The 16,012-nt window shown below is 41.9% G+C and overlaps 1 protein-coding gene across 1 annotated transcript in view; it reads left to right on the top strand.

Annotated features, from left to right (window-relative positions):
* The window catches only part of LOC112069832 (short transient receptor potential channel 7-like), a 94,462-nt gene extending 80,802 nt beyond the window's left edge, over positions 1-13,660 (top strand). The window contains exon 10 of the mRNA XM_070438712.1: positions 13,511-13,660. Coding sequence (XP_070294813.1) covers positions 13,511-13,660 — 150 coding nt within the window. The remainder of the gene's footprint in view (positions 1-13,510) is intronic.
* Positions 13,661-16,012: the final 2,352 nt, after the last annotated feature.

Raw genomic sequence — 16,012 nt, 5'->3', positions numbered from 1 at the left:
CTGGCACACCTTGGCTGGTTGAAAAATGTTTTTCATGCTTTTGTATGCGGGGCGCTGTCCTCAGATTAATCGCATGGTGTGCTTTTCGCGTAAAGCCTTTCTGAAACTGACACAGTGGCTGGATTAACAAGACGTTAACCTTTCTAGGACACACGTTCCGCTAGCGGAACCCCACCCCCACAACATTCCGCTGAAAAGCCAGCGCGGGAAATTCAAAAATATTTTGGGGAAATATGTAACTTTCACACATATTAACAAGTCCAATACAGCAAATGAAAGATAAACATCTTGTTAATCTACCCATCGTGTCCGATTTAAAAAAAAATGCTTTACAGCGAAAACACAACATATGATTACGTTAGATCACCGCCAAGTCCAAAAAAACACAGCCATTTTCCAGCCAAAGATAGCAGTCACAAAAAGCAGAAATAGAGATAAAATGAATCACTAACCTTTGATGATCTTCATCAGATGACACTCATAGGACATCATGTTACACAATACATTTATTTTTTGTTCGATAATGTGCATATTTATATCCAAACATCTTAGTTTACATTGGCACCATGTTCAGAAATGCCTCAAATATCCGGAGAAATTGCAGTGAGCCACATCAAATAACAGAAATACTCATCATAAACTTTGATGAAAGATACCATGTTTTACATAGATATAAAGATACACTTGTTCTTAACTTCTTTGAAACTGAATAGGGGGTGCTGTGTCCGCGCATAGCATAGTTTGTAGTCTCCAAAATTACCAACTGCCCGTGCTGACTCTTGTCAGTAAATATGCATATTATGTGTTATTATTGTCATGATAGAAACCACTTCTAGTCTTTATAGAAGTTGGAATTTTTGTCTCTGAGTGGTACACGAGACCAATTTGCTACAGCACTTTCATGACAGGGTTCAGATTTCAGAAATTTACCTCGATCTGGGGGGTTCTGTTAATAAGGCACGTGAACTGCTATTGAAGGAGACCGAACACTGCTACGGTCTTTCCTCTGGGTGTCCGTAGCGTCATCACGTTTGCAAGAAGCAGATGGAAACGTTCACAGCCATTGTAAATGTGAAAAAATGTCAGAGGACCCCTCTTTCTCAACTGCGCCTCAAGCGTGAAAGGCGCATGCGGGCTCCTGCCTCGTTTCCAATCCGTTTCTAACCAGCAATATTTCTCCGGTCATGGTTTTTCAGTCGTATATAGTGGTTAAAACAATCTCTATAATGTAGTAATTTGAGGCCGTGTTTATATCAATTTAATAGCGTTTTAGTGGATTTTTGAGGAATTTCTTTGTTATCTGTGCGTGTCTGAAAGTTTGGACAGCACGTTTTAGGGAGTCGGTCGTTTGGTGGTTGGACATTTGAAGGACAGAGGACATCTATCGACCAAAAGACGTTTATAACATAGAAAGGATCATTGCGCAAGAAATATGATGGGAGAACAGCTCCAAAGTAAGCAAATATTTAATATGATAAAACCGTTGTTTCTGTCGAAATATTTTTAAACGCCATAATTCGCCATTTTGTTTGGTGTTAGCTTCCACTTGGCCAACCCTGTATTTGAAAATAAGGATAATTTTTAAAAATGTACAATCCGCGGTTGCATAAAGATCTAATTTGTCTTTCGATTGCTGTCAACCCTGTATTTTTTAGTCAAGTAATTCGATTAGCTTTCAATTACAACTAATCACCTTGATAGATGACGTCAGGACAATATTGGGCTTGATTTCTCGTATTTTTAGTTTGTGTAACCACGGTTTTGTAATGGGCTAAATTGCACCTTTTGACAAACTGTTATTGTATATGTTAAAATTGATGTTACAGGAGTGTCTCGGAAGAATTTTGAGAAGGTAGTTGAAGAAAATTAATATATTTTGGCGGTGATACGTTATTAGCGCTCTTTTTGGCTGAATCGATTGCCTCTGGTAACGTTTGTCATGTTGGTATGCTTAACTTAATCGCATTTATAGTGTTTTTGCTGAACAAAACGCTTTTAGGAAAATCTGAAATATGGTTTGAAATCACAATGAACTGGGTCTTTCCATTGTCTATGCTTTGTCTTTTTTATGAGAATTGTTTTATTGATTGAGTAATTGGTCATTACACGTTTGCTTATCTACGTTAATTCTAGTCGATTTTTGTGAATGGGGGTTTGCAATTTGTAAACGTGATTTTACCTGACAATATGCCACTTTTTTCTAACAAAACATATCGCTATAACCATGAATATGTTATTCAGACTGTCATCTGAAGAGGTTTTCTTGGTTAGTGGATATCAATATCTTTAGTTGAGCGAATTGTGATAAGCACCTGAAGGAAGTAAGAAACTGATGGATGTTAGAATAGTGGTGTTATTTTTGCTAACGTGTTTTGCTAATAGATTTACTTATTTTGTCTTCCCTGTAAAACATTTTTAAAATCTGAAGTCGGTGGCTTTATTCACAAGTGTGTATCTTTCATCTGGTGTCTTGGACTTGTTGATTTAATGATTTTTAGACTGCTACTATCTACTTTTAAGCTATGCTAGGTTGCATAATTAGTGTGTGGGGTGTGGGGGGTGCTCCCGGATCCGGCGGCGGTAGGGCCGTTGGAAGGTTAATGCACAAATAACCGCTGTGTCAATTCAAAAAAAACACAGTATAAACTTCATTCAACATTCTACAGACTGTTGACATCTAGTGGAAGGCGTAGGAAGTGCAAACAAATCCATATCTTCCTGGGATTTGAATAGGCGATGAGTTGAACATCAACCAGCCTCAGAATTTCCACTTCCTGTTTGGAAGTTTGCCTGCCATATGAGTTCTGTTATACTCACAGACATAATTCAAACAGTTTTAGAAACTTCGGAGTGTTTTCTATCCAATAGTAATAATAATATGCCTATATTAGCATCTGGGACAGARTAGGAGGCAGTTCAATTTATTCATCCAAAGTGAAAATGCTGCCCCCTATCCCTAAAAAGTTCAGCTTTATTTTGATGTATGACACTTGTATTTTCATGAATGTTAAATAATTATATTTCTGTCATTTGAATTTCGCGCTCTTTAATTTCATCGGATGTTGTCGAGGTGGGTCGCTAGCGCAACGCCTGCGCCAGAAAGGTTCAACTCTATTTTTCACAATTCCTGACATTTAATACTAGGTCAGTTAGGATCACCACTTTATTTAAAAAATGTGAAATGTCAAAACAATAGTGGAGAGAATGATTTATTTCAGCTTACATTTCTATCAACATATTCCCAGTGGGTCAGAAGTTTACATACACTCAATTAGTATTTGGTAGCATTGCATTTAAATTGTTTAACTTGGGTCAAACGTTTCGGGCAGCCTTCCACAAGCTTCCCACAATAATTTGGGTGAATTTTGGCCCATTCCTCCTGACAGAGCTGGTGTAACTGAGTCAGGTTTGTAGGACTACTTGCTCGCACACACTTTTTCAGTTTTGCCCACAATTTTTTTTATAGGATTGAGGTCAGGGCTTTGTGATGACCACTCCAATACCTTGACTTTGTTGTCCTTAAAGCCTCTTAGTGCAAAAATCCCTCTAGTGGGATCAAATTCGACAACATCCGGTGAAATCGGAGCGCGCCAAATTCAAAATACAAAATCGTAATATTAAACATTCATGAAAATACAAGTGTCCTTTATCATTTAAAAGCTTAACTTCTTGTTAATCCAGCCGCTTGTCAGATTTCAAAAAGATTTTACGGCGAAAGCATACCATGCGATTATCTGAGGACAGCGCCCCGCATACAAAAGCATGACAAAAAAATTCCAAACCAGCACAGGTGTCACAAAAGTCAGAAATAGCGATAAAATAAATCACTTACCTTTGAAGATATTCCTCTGTTTGCTATCCCAAGTGTACCAGCTACACAGCAAATGGTTGTTTTGTTCGATAAAGTCCTTCTTTATATCCCAAAAAAGTCAGCTTAGTTGGCGCTCTTGATTCAGTAATCCACCTGTTTCCCTCGTTCAAAATGCATACAAAGGAATCCCAAAAGTTACCAATAAACTTAGTTCAAACAAGTCAAACAACATTTCTAATCAATCCTCAGGTACCCTAATATGTAAATAAACAATCAAATTTAAGACAGAGAATAGTATGTTCATTACCGGAGATAAATAACGAAGTGCGCGCCCTCATCCCCGCGCGTCACAATAGTACAGTAAAAATGGGAGCCACCTAGAAATACTACAAATTCTAGCTCATTTTTCAAAAAACAAGCCTGAAACTGTTGGATGGGCAGACACCTAAAAAAAAAAACCTGGATGGATTCTCCTCGGGTTTTTGCCTGCCATATCAGTTCTGTTATACTCACAGACATTATTTTAACAGTTTTAGAAACTTCAGAGTGTTTTCTATCCAATACTACCAATTATATGCATATCCTAGCTTCTGGGCCTGAGTAACAGGCAGTTTACTTTGGGCACGAAATACCGAATACTGCCACCGGCCCTCAAGAAGTTTTAAGCCATTTTGCCACAACTTTGGAAGTATGCTTGGGGTCATTCTCCATTTGGAAGACCCATTTGCCACCAAGCTTTAACTCACTGACTGATGTGCTTGAGAGTTGCTTCAATATCCACATAATTTTCCATCCTCTCATGAGACATCTATTTTGTGAAGTGCACCAGTCCCTCCTGCAGCAAAGCACCCCACAACATGATTGCTGCCACCCCGTGCTTCACGGTGGGATGGTGTTCTTCGGCTTTTTCCCCCCCTTTTTCCTCCAAACATAACGATGGTCATTATGGCCAAACAGTTCTATTTTTGTTCCATCAGTCCAGAGGACATTTCTCCAAGAAGTACGGACTTTGTCACCATGTGCAGTTGAAATTGTCTGGCTTTTTTTATGGCGGTTTTGGAGCTGTGGCTCTTCCTTGCTGACGGCCAGGTCATGTCGATATAGGAATCGTTTTACTGTGGATATAGATACTTTTGTACCTGTTTCCTCCAGCATCTTCACAAGGTCCTTTGCTGTTTGTCTGGATTGATTTGCACTTTTCCACCTAAAGTATGTTCATCTCTAGGAGACAGAACGCATCTCCTTCCTGAGCGGCATGACGGCTGCGTGGTCCCATGTGTTTTATACTTGCATACTATTGTTGTACAGATGAACGTGGTCCTTCAGGCGTTTGGAAATTGCTCCCCAAGGATGAACCAGACTTGTGAGGTCTACAAAAAAAAAAAAATTCTGAGGTCTTGCTGATTCTTTTGATTCTCCCATGATGTTCAAGCAAAGAGGCAACTGAGTTTGAAGATAGGCTTTGAAATACATCCACAGGTACACCTTCAATTGTATATTTTTTATATATATTTTTAATATATTTTTTATTTCACCTTTATTTAACCAGGTAGGCTAGTTGAGAAACAAGTTCTCATTTGCAACTGCGACCTGGCCAAGATAAAGCACAGCAGTGTGAACAGACAACAACACAGAGTTACACATGGAGTAAACAATAAACAAGTCAATAACATGGTAGAAAAAAAGAGAATCTATATACAATGTGTGCAAAAGGCATGAGGAGTAGGCAATAAATGCAATAATTACAATTTAGCAGATTAACACTGGATGATAAATCATCAGATGATCATGTGCAAGTAGAGATACCTGGTGCGCAAAAGAGCAGAAAAGTAAATAAATAAAAGCAGTATGGGGGTGAGGTAGGTAAATTGGGTGGGCTATATACCGATGGACTATGTACAGCTGCAGCGATCGGTTAGCTGCTCGGATAGCAGATGTTTAAAGTTGTTGAGGGAGATAAAAGTCTCCAACTTCAGAGATTTTTGCAATTCGTTCCAGTCGCAGGCAGCAGAGAACTGGAAGGAAAGGCATCCAAATGAGGTTTTGGCTTTAGGGATGATCAGTGAGATACACCTGCTGGAGCGCGTGCTACGGGTGGGTGTAGCCATCGTGACCAGTGAACTGAGATAAGCGGGCACTTTACCTAGCATAGCCTTGTAGATGACCTGGAGCCAGTGGGTCTGACGACGAACATGTAGCGAGGCCAGCCGACTAGGGCATACAGGTCGCAGTGGGGGTCGTATAAGGTGCTTTAGTAACAAAACGGATGGCACTGTGATAAACTGCATCCAGTTTGCTGAGTAGAGTATTGGAAGCTATTTTGTAGATGACATCGCCGAAGTCGAGGATCGGTAGGATAGTCAGTTTTACTAGGGTAAGTTTGGCGGCGTGAGTGAAGGAGGCTTTGTTGCGAAATAGAAAGCCGACTCTAGATTTGATTTTGGATTGGAGATGTTTGATATGAGTCTGGAAGGAGAGTTTGCAGTCTAGCCAGACACCTAGGTACTTATAGATGTCCACATTTCTAGGTAACCGTCCAGGGTGGTGATGCTAGTCGGGCGTGCGGGTGCAGGCAGCGAACGGTTGAAAAGCATGCATTGGTTTTACTAGCGTTTAAGAGCAGTTGGAGGCCACGGAAGGAGTGTTGTAGGCATTGAAGCTCGTTTGGAGGTTAGATAGCACAGTGTCCAAGGAAGGCCAGAAGTATACAGAATGGTGTCGTCTGCGTAGAGGTGGATCAGGGAATCGCCCGCAGCAAGAGCAACATCATTGATATATACAGAGAAAAGAGTCGGCCCGAGAATTGAACCCTGAGTACCCCCATAGAGACTGCCAGAGGACCGGACAGCATGCCCTCCGATTTGACACACTGAACTCTGTCTGCAAAGTAGTGGTGAACCAGGCAAGGCAGTCATTAGAAAAAACGAGGCTACTGAGTCTCCGATAAGAATATGGTGATTGACAGAGTCGAAAGCCTTGGCCAGGTCGATGAAGACGGCTGCACAGTACTGTCTTTTACGATGGCGGTTATGATATTGTTTAGATACCTTGAGCGTGGCTGAGGTGCACCCGTGACCGGCTCGGAAACCGGATTGCACAGCGGAGAAGGTACGGTGGGATTCGAGATGGTCAGTGATCTGTTTGTTGACTTGGCTTTCGAAGACCTTAGATAGGCAGGGCAGGATGGATATAGGTCTGTAACAGTTTGGGTCCAGGGTGTCTCCCCCTTTGAAGAGGGGATGACCGCGGCAGCTTTCCAATCCTTGGGGATCTCAGATGATACGAAGGAGAGGTTGAACAGGCTGGTAATAGGGGGTGCGACAATTGCGGCGGACAGTTTCAGAAATAGGGGGTCCAGATTGTCAAGCCCAGCTGATTTGTATGGTCAGGTTTTCCAGCTCTTTCAGAACATCTGCTATCTGGATTTGGGTAAAGGAGAAGCTGGGGAGGCTTGGGCGAGTACAGCGGGGGGGCGGGCTGTTGGCCAAGGTTGGAGTCGCCAGGAAGAAGGCATGGCCAGCCATTGAGAAATGCTTGTTGAAGTTTTCGATTATCACGGATTTATCGGTGGTGACCGTGTTACCTAGCCTCAGTGCAGTGGGCAGCTGGGAGGAGGTGCTCTTGTTCTCCATGGACTTTACAGATACCAGAACTTTTTGGAGTTAGAGCTACAGGATGCAAATTTCTGCTTGAAAAAGCTGGCCTTGCGTCCTGACGACTGCGTGTATTGGTTCCTGACTTCCCTGAACAGTTGCATATCGCGGGGGCTCTTCGATGCTATTGCAGTTGCCACAGGATGTTTTTGTGCTGGTCGAGGGCAGTCAGGTCTGGAGTGAACCAAGGGCTATATCTGTTCTTAGTTCTGCATTTTTGAACGGAGCATGCTTGTCTAATATGGTGAGGAAGTAACTTTTAATGAATGACCAGGCATCCTCAACTGACGGGATGAGGTCAATATCCTTCCAGGGTACCCTGGCCAGATCGATTAGAAAGGCCTGCTCGCAGAAGTGTTTTAGGGAGCGTTTGACAGTGGATGAGGTGGTCGTTTGACCCGGACCCGTAGCGGATACAGGCAATGAGGCAGTGATCGCTGAGATCTTATTGAAGACAGCAGAGGTGTATTTGGAGGGCAAGTTGTCAGGATAATGTCTATTAGGTGCCCATGTTTACGGATTTAGGGTTGTACCTGGTGGGTTCCTTGATGATTTGTGTGAGATTGAGGCATCTAGCTTAGATTGTAGGACTGCCGGGGTGTTAACCTCTAACGAGCCTCTACCCCGGTCCGGGAGCACCCCCCATCCCCCCACACACTGATAGCATAGCTAGCATAGCTTCACAAGTAGATAGTAGCATCTAAATATCATAAATACAAGTCCAAGACACCAGATGAAAGATACAGATCTGTGAATAAAGCCACCATTTCAGATTTTTAAAATGTTTTACAGGGAAGACAAAATAGTAATCTTAGAGCTAAACACGTTAGCAAAATACACCACTATTCTAACTCCATCAGTTTCTTACTCCTTCAGGTGCTATCACCAATTCGCTCAACTAAGATATTGATATCCACTAACAAGAAAAAAACCTCTTCAGATGACAGTCTGATAACATATATCATGGTATAGGATAGTTTTTGTTAGAAAAAAGTGCATATTTCAGGTAGGAAATCACAGTTTACAATTGGCACCGACCATCACAAATCGACTAGAATTACTAGATAGAGCAACGTGTATGACCAATTTACTCATCATAAAACATTTCATAAAATAGACAAAGCATAGCAATGGAAAGACCCAGTTCTTGTGATTTCAGACCATATTTCAGATTTTTCTAAGCGTTTTTCAGCGGAAAACACAATAAATCGATAAGTTAGCATACCACATGTGCAAACGTTACCAGAGCATCGATTCCAGCCAAAGAGACGCTAAACGTAATCACCGCCAAAATATTAATTTTTTCACTAACCTTCTCAGAATTCTTCGATACACTCCTGTAACATCATTTTTACAATATACATATCAGTGTTCGAAAAGGCATATTTAGCCATACAAAAAACCGTGGTTACACAAATAAAAATACTAGGAAATCAAGCCTCAATATGTCTGACGTCATCTATCAGAGTGATCTAGTTTAATTGAAAGCTAATCATATACTTGACTAAAAAATACAGGGTTGACAGCAATCGAAAGACAAATTAGTTCTTAATGCAACCGCTAATTTACCATTTTTAAATTATCCTTACTTTTCAATACAGGGTTGGCCAAGTGAAGCTATACCAAACAAAATGGCGAAATATGCGTTAAAATATTTCGACAGAAACACGATTATCATATTAAATATTGCTTACTTTGAGCTGTTCTTCCATCAGACTTGGGCAATGTACCTTTCTATGTTATAAACGTCTTTGGTCGATAGTGTCCTCTGTCCTTCGAAATATCCACTACACGAAGCGAACGGGACCCCAAAACGTGTCCAAACTTTCAGAGTGGCACAAAAGAATTCCTCAAAAATCGCACTAAACGGAATAAAATTCTATAAAACGGTTCAAATTAACTACATTATGATGTTTTTAACAAACTATAACGACTGAAAACATGACCGGAGAAATATTGCTGGTTAGACAACGATTTGGAACGAGGCAAGTCCCATGGCCTTCACGCTTCAGGCGCACGACGAGAAAGGGCGGTCCCTAAACATTTTGTGGTTTATAATGGCTGGTGATTGTGCAATAGATTTCATTCAAAACGTGATGACGTACAGGACACCCAGAGGAAACGTAGGCAGTGTCGGTTTCTTCATAGCATTCACTGTCGCCTTAAAAACAGACCCCAGATCAGGGGTAAAAATTTCTGAAATCTGAACCTGTCATGAAAAGTGCTGTAGAAATTGTTCTGTACCACTCAGAGACAAAATTCCAACTTCTATAGAAACTAGAAGGTGTTTTCTATCCAATAATAACAATAATATGCATATTGTACGATCAAGAATTTAGCACGAGGCAGTTTAATTTGGAGACCCAAATATGCTAATGCGGAACACGACCCCCTATAGTGCAAGAAGTTTTAAGCATATCCCAGTTTAGCACCTAACAGAACAAACTCTGAAGCTAGATGGGGAGCGATCAATTCACAGATTGGTGTCCAGGGCACAGCTGGGAGCTGAGGGGGGTCGGTAGCAGGGCAACAGTGAGAGACTTATTTCTGAGGAGATTCATTTTTAAAATTAGAAGTTCGAACTGTTTGGGCATAGACCTGGAAAGTATGACAGAACTTTGCAGGCTATCTCTGCAGTAGATTGCAACTCCCCCCTTTGGCAGTTCTATCTTGACGGAAAGTGTTATAGTTGGGTATGGCAATCTCAGAATTTTTGGTGGCCTTCCTAAGACAGGATTCAGACACGGCAAGGACATCAGGGTTGGCAGAGTGTGCTAAAGCGGTGAGTAAGGCAAACTTAGGGAGGAGGCTTCTGATGTTGACATGCATGAGGCCAAGGCTTTTCGATCACAGAAGTCAACAAATGAAGGTGCCTGGGGACATGCAGAGCCTGGGTTTGCCTCCCATACCCGAGGAACAGAGAAGTAGTAGGATGAGGGTGCGGCTAAGGCTATCAAAACTGGTCGCCTAGAGCGTTGGGGACAAGGAATAAAAGGAGCAGATTTATGGCCGTGGTAGAATAGATTCTGGCAAATGTGCAGACAGGTATGGTGCACGAGGTGGGTAGACAGCGCGGATAACAGGGGGGCCGGAAGGCAGAGGCCAGGCACTGGGTGATGATAAGAGATTGTATCTCTGGACATGCTGGTCTCATGGGTGAGGTCACCGCATGTGTGGAGGTGGGACAAAGGAAGGTATCAGAGGTACGGAGAGTGGAACTACGGGGTCCATTGCAAACCAAAAACAATGATAACTAGCCTGAACAACAGTAATACAAGGCATATTGATATTTGAGAGAGACATACATTAAGGCATAAAGTGATTGCAGGTCTTGTATTGGGAGAGCTAGCTAAAACAACAGGTGAGATACAAGCAGCTAGTCAGCTAACACAGCAACAGCAGGTAAAAATGGCGACGACTAGGCAGAGAGGGTCGGATTGACTACACAAAGAGCCTGAGTTAAAACACAGAGCCGACAGATAAAACACAAATAAACAGAATGGAGTACCGTGAATTAATGGACAGTCCGGCAGGCATCAGCTATGTAGCCAAGTGATCATAGTGTCCGGGGGGGCAGCCGTAGATGGAGCAGGGTTAGCCGCCACTAAGCTAGCACGCGACGTTTAAAGTTAGTAGCCCGGGGGGTGGTGCTCAGACGGAGGGGGTCTGCTCAGACGAGGGCCGGTTGAGGGCACAGCGGATGGGGTATTCGTCGGCGACCAGACGTGGTCGTGTCGACAGAGAATCCAAGCCGGATGGCGATGGCGAAAGAGAGGTTGTGATTGTAGAATTGTTTTGCTAACTGGTGCTAGCTTCGTGGCAGTGGCGTTAGCTGCAAGCTAGCTGTGAGGATCAGAAGTAGTGGCTCAGGGATTACGGCAGGAATCCGGCGTTGTTGTGGAGAGACAGTCCGATGCTGGTAAATTGGTGAGTAATATCCAGGCTAATAACAGGGCTGGTGTCTGTGCAGAAGGTAAAAGCTGCTAGCAGCGGCTAAAAATGACTAAATAGCTTGTAGCTGATTAGCTGGTTAGCTGCTGGGGGTTCTTGAATGTGTTCCAAAGTTAAAAAAATAATAGCGATTCCGTATCACATTGGGTGAGGTAGGTTACCGGAAGGTATAATCGGATTAAAAATCGAAAAGAGCTAGAAAAAAAAATTACAATATATACAAGAAATACGAAAAATACAAACGTACACGAGAGGATGAAACAAAACACGTCTACACTGCTACGCCATCTTGGGGGRAAAAAAAGTGACTTGTCAGTATATTTGAAACCAAATACTTTTATACTTTTACTCAAGTAGTATTTTACTGGATGACTTTCACTTTTAGTTTTTAATTTTACATTTTATTTAACCTTTATTTAACTAGGCAGTTATTTTCTATAAAAGGTATCTTTACCTTTACTCAAGTATGACAATTGGGTACTTTTTCCAACACTGCTTCAATGTTATTATAGTTTTCTGTTTCTATATTAGTTGTATTTAGTTATAGTTGTATACAAATGTTTCTATTTCATTTTTATAATATTTAATTTCAGTTTTAGTGTTAGGGACAGAAAGTGTGAGAGGCTTGGAGCCAATTGTGTGGTATAGTTTTGTGTGTTTTTAAAGAGTTTTTTTATGTCACTTCTTCCTACTGGGGGCAGTAATTCATAAGGTGATGGGTCAGGTCATAGGTTAGGTTAGGTWAGGCCTTTTCATGACACCAATGCTACGTTGGAGTCATTCCACGTCCCTTTTGATTGGCTGGTAATTTGGTCAAGAAAACAATTGATCTGTCTGGAAACAATTTATCCATTATTGCAATATGGTTTTGGAAACCTTGAACACTCAACTTAATTATCATCACAAAATAACTTTACAAAAGACATCCTCTGTGGAAATATGTGGTAAAACAGTTAATGTTTTATTTAACACAGCTTCGAGCTGATGTTTTGTTTTTTGTTCCCACCCGAGTTTCCATTAGCTCAGGAAGTGCCATGCATAACCTCAGTGGGAATCTTTGAGATAAACACGCATAATATAAACACGCATAATAAGTGTGTCTTTTGTACTGGTAAAGTTATTTTGGGTTGATAATTAAAGTGTGTTCAAGGTACATATGAAAGTAGAATTTCTGAGGTTTCCAAAAGCGTATTGCCTGTAGTAATTATCAACGTGTAGATAAAGTGTTGGTACAGTTGCCCCACTGGCGTCAATTGTTCAAATGAGAACCCTATGGCTGTATGGGTTCTCAGGGGCTAAGGTTAGGTTATGTTTAAATTATAAAATCATTCTCAATGTGACTTGGATTTAAAGGAATAGCGCAGAGACTGGTGCAAAAAAACATGTTGGAAGGTAACTTTCTCTTGCCCATGTTTACACCAATCTAATACTTTTCAGCATTAGTTAGCCACCTAGCAGTTTTTTCCCCTGTTAGCTAATGATAGCTAGTGCTAGTTCAGGGCAGCAGGTAGCCTAGTGGTTAGAGCGTTGGGCCAGTAACCGAAATGTTGCTGGATCAAATCCCTGAGTTGACAACGTAATAATCTGTTGTTCTGCCCCTGAACAARGCAGTTAACCCACTGTTCCTGGTAGGCTGTCATTGTAAATAAGAATTTGTTCTTAACTGACTTGGCTAGTTAAATAAAGGTTAAATAGYGATGAACAAGCAAGGCATTTTTGAAACATGTCCACATTTACCCACCACATTCAGTATCTTGAAAACCCCATTAGAGTATTGCCCAGAGTAAAAAAATTAAAGCATTCACAAAATTCATGATGGGTTTTATTCGTTTTGGGGTCAGAGAATAGTTTCAGTAAAGTTTTAGTTTTTCTTATGGGTTTGTTAATTATTTTATTTCAGTTTGCTAAATAGTTTTGTCATGATTAGTTTTAGTTTCGTATAATACCTAGTATAATATTTTCAGCTTTCATAATTCCAACTCTCTCCTCTCCACCACTACTCTCCCATTCATATTTTCTCAACTTTCTGCACTCTCCTCCCACCCTCCTCTCCCCTCATCCCTCTCTCCACTCTCTCCACTCTCTCCTCCTGCAGAAGATCATGAAGCGTCTCATTAAGCGGTATGTTCTGAAGGCTCAGGTTGACAGAGAAAATGATGACGTCAATGAAGGTGAAGATCTAATCTCCTTCAACGTCGACTTTATGTACCTCACCAGATTCTACCTGACTGGGTTGCTGTTGTGATTGTAACTGTGTGTGTGTGTTGTCATTGTGATTGTGACTGGGTTGATGTGGTCAGTGTGACTGGGTTGGTGTTGTCAGTGTGACTGGGTTGGTGTTGTCAGTGTGACTGGGTTGGTGTTGTCAGTGTGACTGGGTTGGTGTTGTCAGTGTGAGTGTGACTGGGTTGGTGTTGTCAGTGTGACTGGGTTGGTGTTGTCATTGTCAGTGTGAGTGTGACTGGGTTGTGTGTGTGTGTGTGTGTGTGTGTGTGTGTGTGTGGTGTCTCCAGTGATTTGATGGAATCCTATGGACTTGGACAAATGTGTTAATTAGACTTGCCGAAATTCTATAAAAATGTTTCATTATGATTTATCTTCCTGAAACAGTTGGGAAATGCTTTAACGGCAACAATACCTCAGGTAACTAGCCACCTAAACAATACCTCAGTCTAACCACCCTAACAATACCGTCAGGTAAACCACCTAACAATACTCAGGTACAACCACCTAACAATACCGTCGTGCCACAAGGTAGCAACCAGCTGACAATACCTTCAGTCTCACGGCTACAATCGCTAAACTACATCAGGTACGAACACCCTAACAATACTCAGGTTACAACCACCCTAACAATTACCTACACACTAACAAACTCAGGTACAGCCACCCTAACACAATACCGTCAGGTACAGACCACCCTAACACATACCTCAGGGTACAGCAACCCCTAACAATTCCCAAGGTCGAGCCACCCTAACAAGTACCTACAGGTACAAACCACCATAACATACGTCAGGTACAACCACCCTAAACAATACGTCAGGTACACCCACCACTAACGAATACCTCAGGTAGCAGTCACCCTAACAATACCTCAGGTACAACCACCCTAAACATATACCTCAAGGTACAGCCACCATAACAATACTCAGGTACAGCCCCCTAACAATACCTCAAGGTACACCCACCCTGAACAATACCTTCAGGTACAACCACCGCTAACAACTCTCAGGTGACAGCCACCCTAACAATACGATCAGGTACAACCACCATAACAAATACCTCAGGTACAACCACCCTACACAAATACCTCCGTACAGCACCATAACAATACCTCAGGTACACGCCACCCTAAACAATACCTCAGGTACAACCAACCCTAACAATACCTCAAAGGACAACCACCCTAACAATACTCACGGTCAAACACCTAACAATACTCAGGTACAACCACCCTAACAAATACTCAGGTACAGCCACCCTAACAATACCTCAGGTACAACCACCCTAACAATACCTCAGGTAAACCACCCTAACAATAACCTCAGGTACAGCCACCAAACAATACCTCAGGTACAGCCCCCCTAACAATACCTCAGTACAACCACGCCTTAAACAATACCTCCAGGTACAACCACCCTAACAAACCTCAGGTACAACCACCCTAACAAATACCTCAGGTACAACCACCCTAACAAACCTCAAGGTACAACCACCCTACACAAATACCTCAGGTACAGCCACCCTAACAATACCCTCAGGTACAATCCACCCTAACAATAACCTCAGGTTAACAGCCCTAACAATACCGTCAAGGTACAGCACCCTAACAATACCTCAGGTACAAATGCCACCTAAACAAATACCTCAGGTAAGCAACCACTAACAATACCGTACAGGCAATAGACAAACCCGTACGCCACCCTAACAATACCTCAGGTACAACCACCCTAACATACCTCAGAACACCGTCAACTAATACCAACACCAAACAATAACCTTCAGATATTAAACCAGCTAACAAACTCGTACAAAACAATCACATCGACTTAATAACAATGACCTCAGGTGAGTACCCTAAAAAAAACAATACCAAGCTAACAATACCTCAGGTACAAGCCACCTATAACGAAATACCTCGGTACAGCCACCTAAAACTAGATACCTCAGGTACACCACCCTAACAAATACCTCAGGTACAGCCACCCTAACAATACCTTCAGGTACACAGCCACCTAAACAATACCTCAGAGGTACAACCACCCTAACAATACCTCAGGTACAACCACCCTAAACAAATAACTCAAGGTACAACCACCCTAACAATACCTCAGGTACAGCCACCCTAACAATACCTCAGGTACAACACCCTAACAATACCTCAGGTACAACACCTAAACAATACTCAGGTACACCACGCCTGACAATACCTCAGGTACAACACCCTAACAATACCTCAGGTACAACCACCCTAAAAATACTCAGGTAACACCCACCTTAACAATACTCAGGTACAACCACCCAACAAATTACCTCAGGTACACCACCCTAACAATAACCTCAGGTACAGCCCCTAACAATACCTCAGTAACAA

The sequence above is a fragment of the Salvelinus sp. IW2-2015 genome, unplaced genomic scaffold (assembly GCF_002910315.2).
Source record: "Salvelinus sp. IW2-2015 unplaced genomic scaffold, ASM291031v2 Un_scaffold1128, whole genome shotgun sequence".
Taxonomy (NCBI): Eukaryota; Metazoa; Chordata; class Actinopteri; order Salmoniformes; family Salmonidae; genus Salvelinus; species Salvelinus sp. IW2-2015.
The sequence above is the reverse complement of the archived record's forward strand: the minus strand, read 5'-3'. Positions and strand labels throughout refer to the sequence as shown.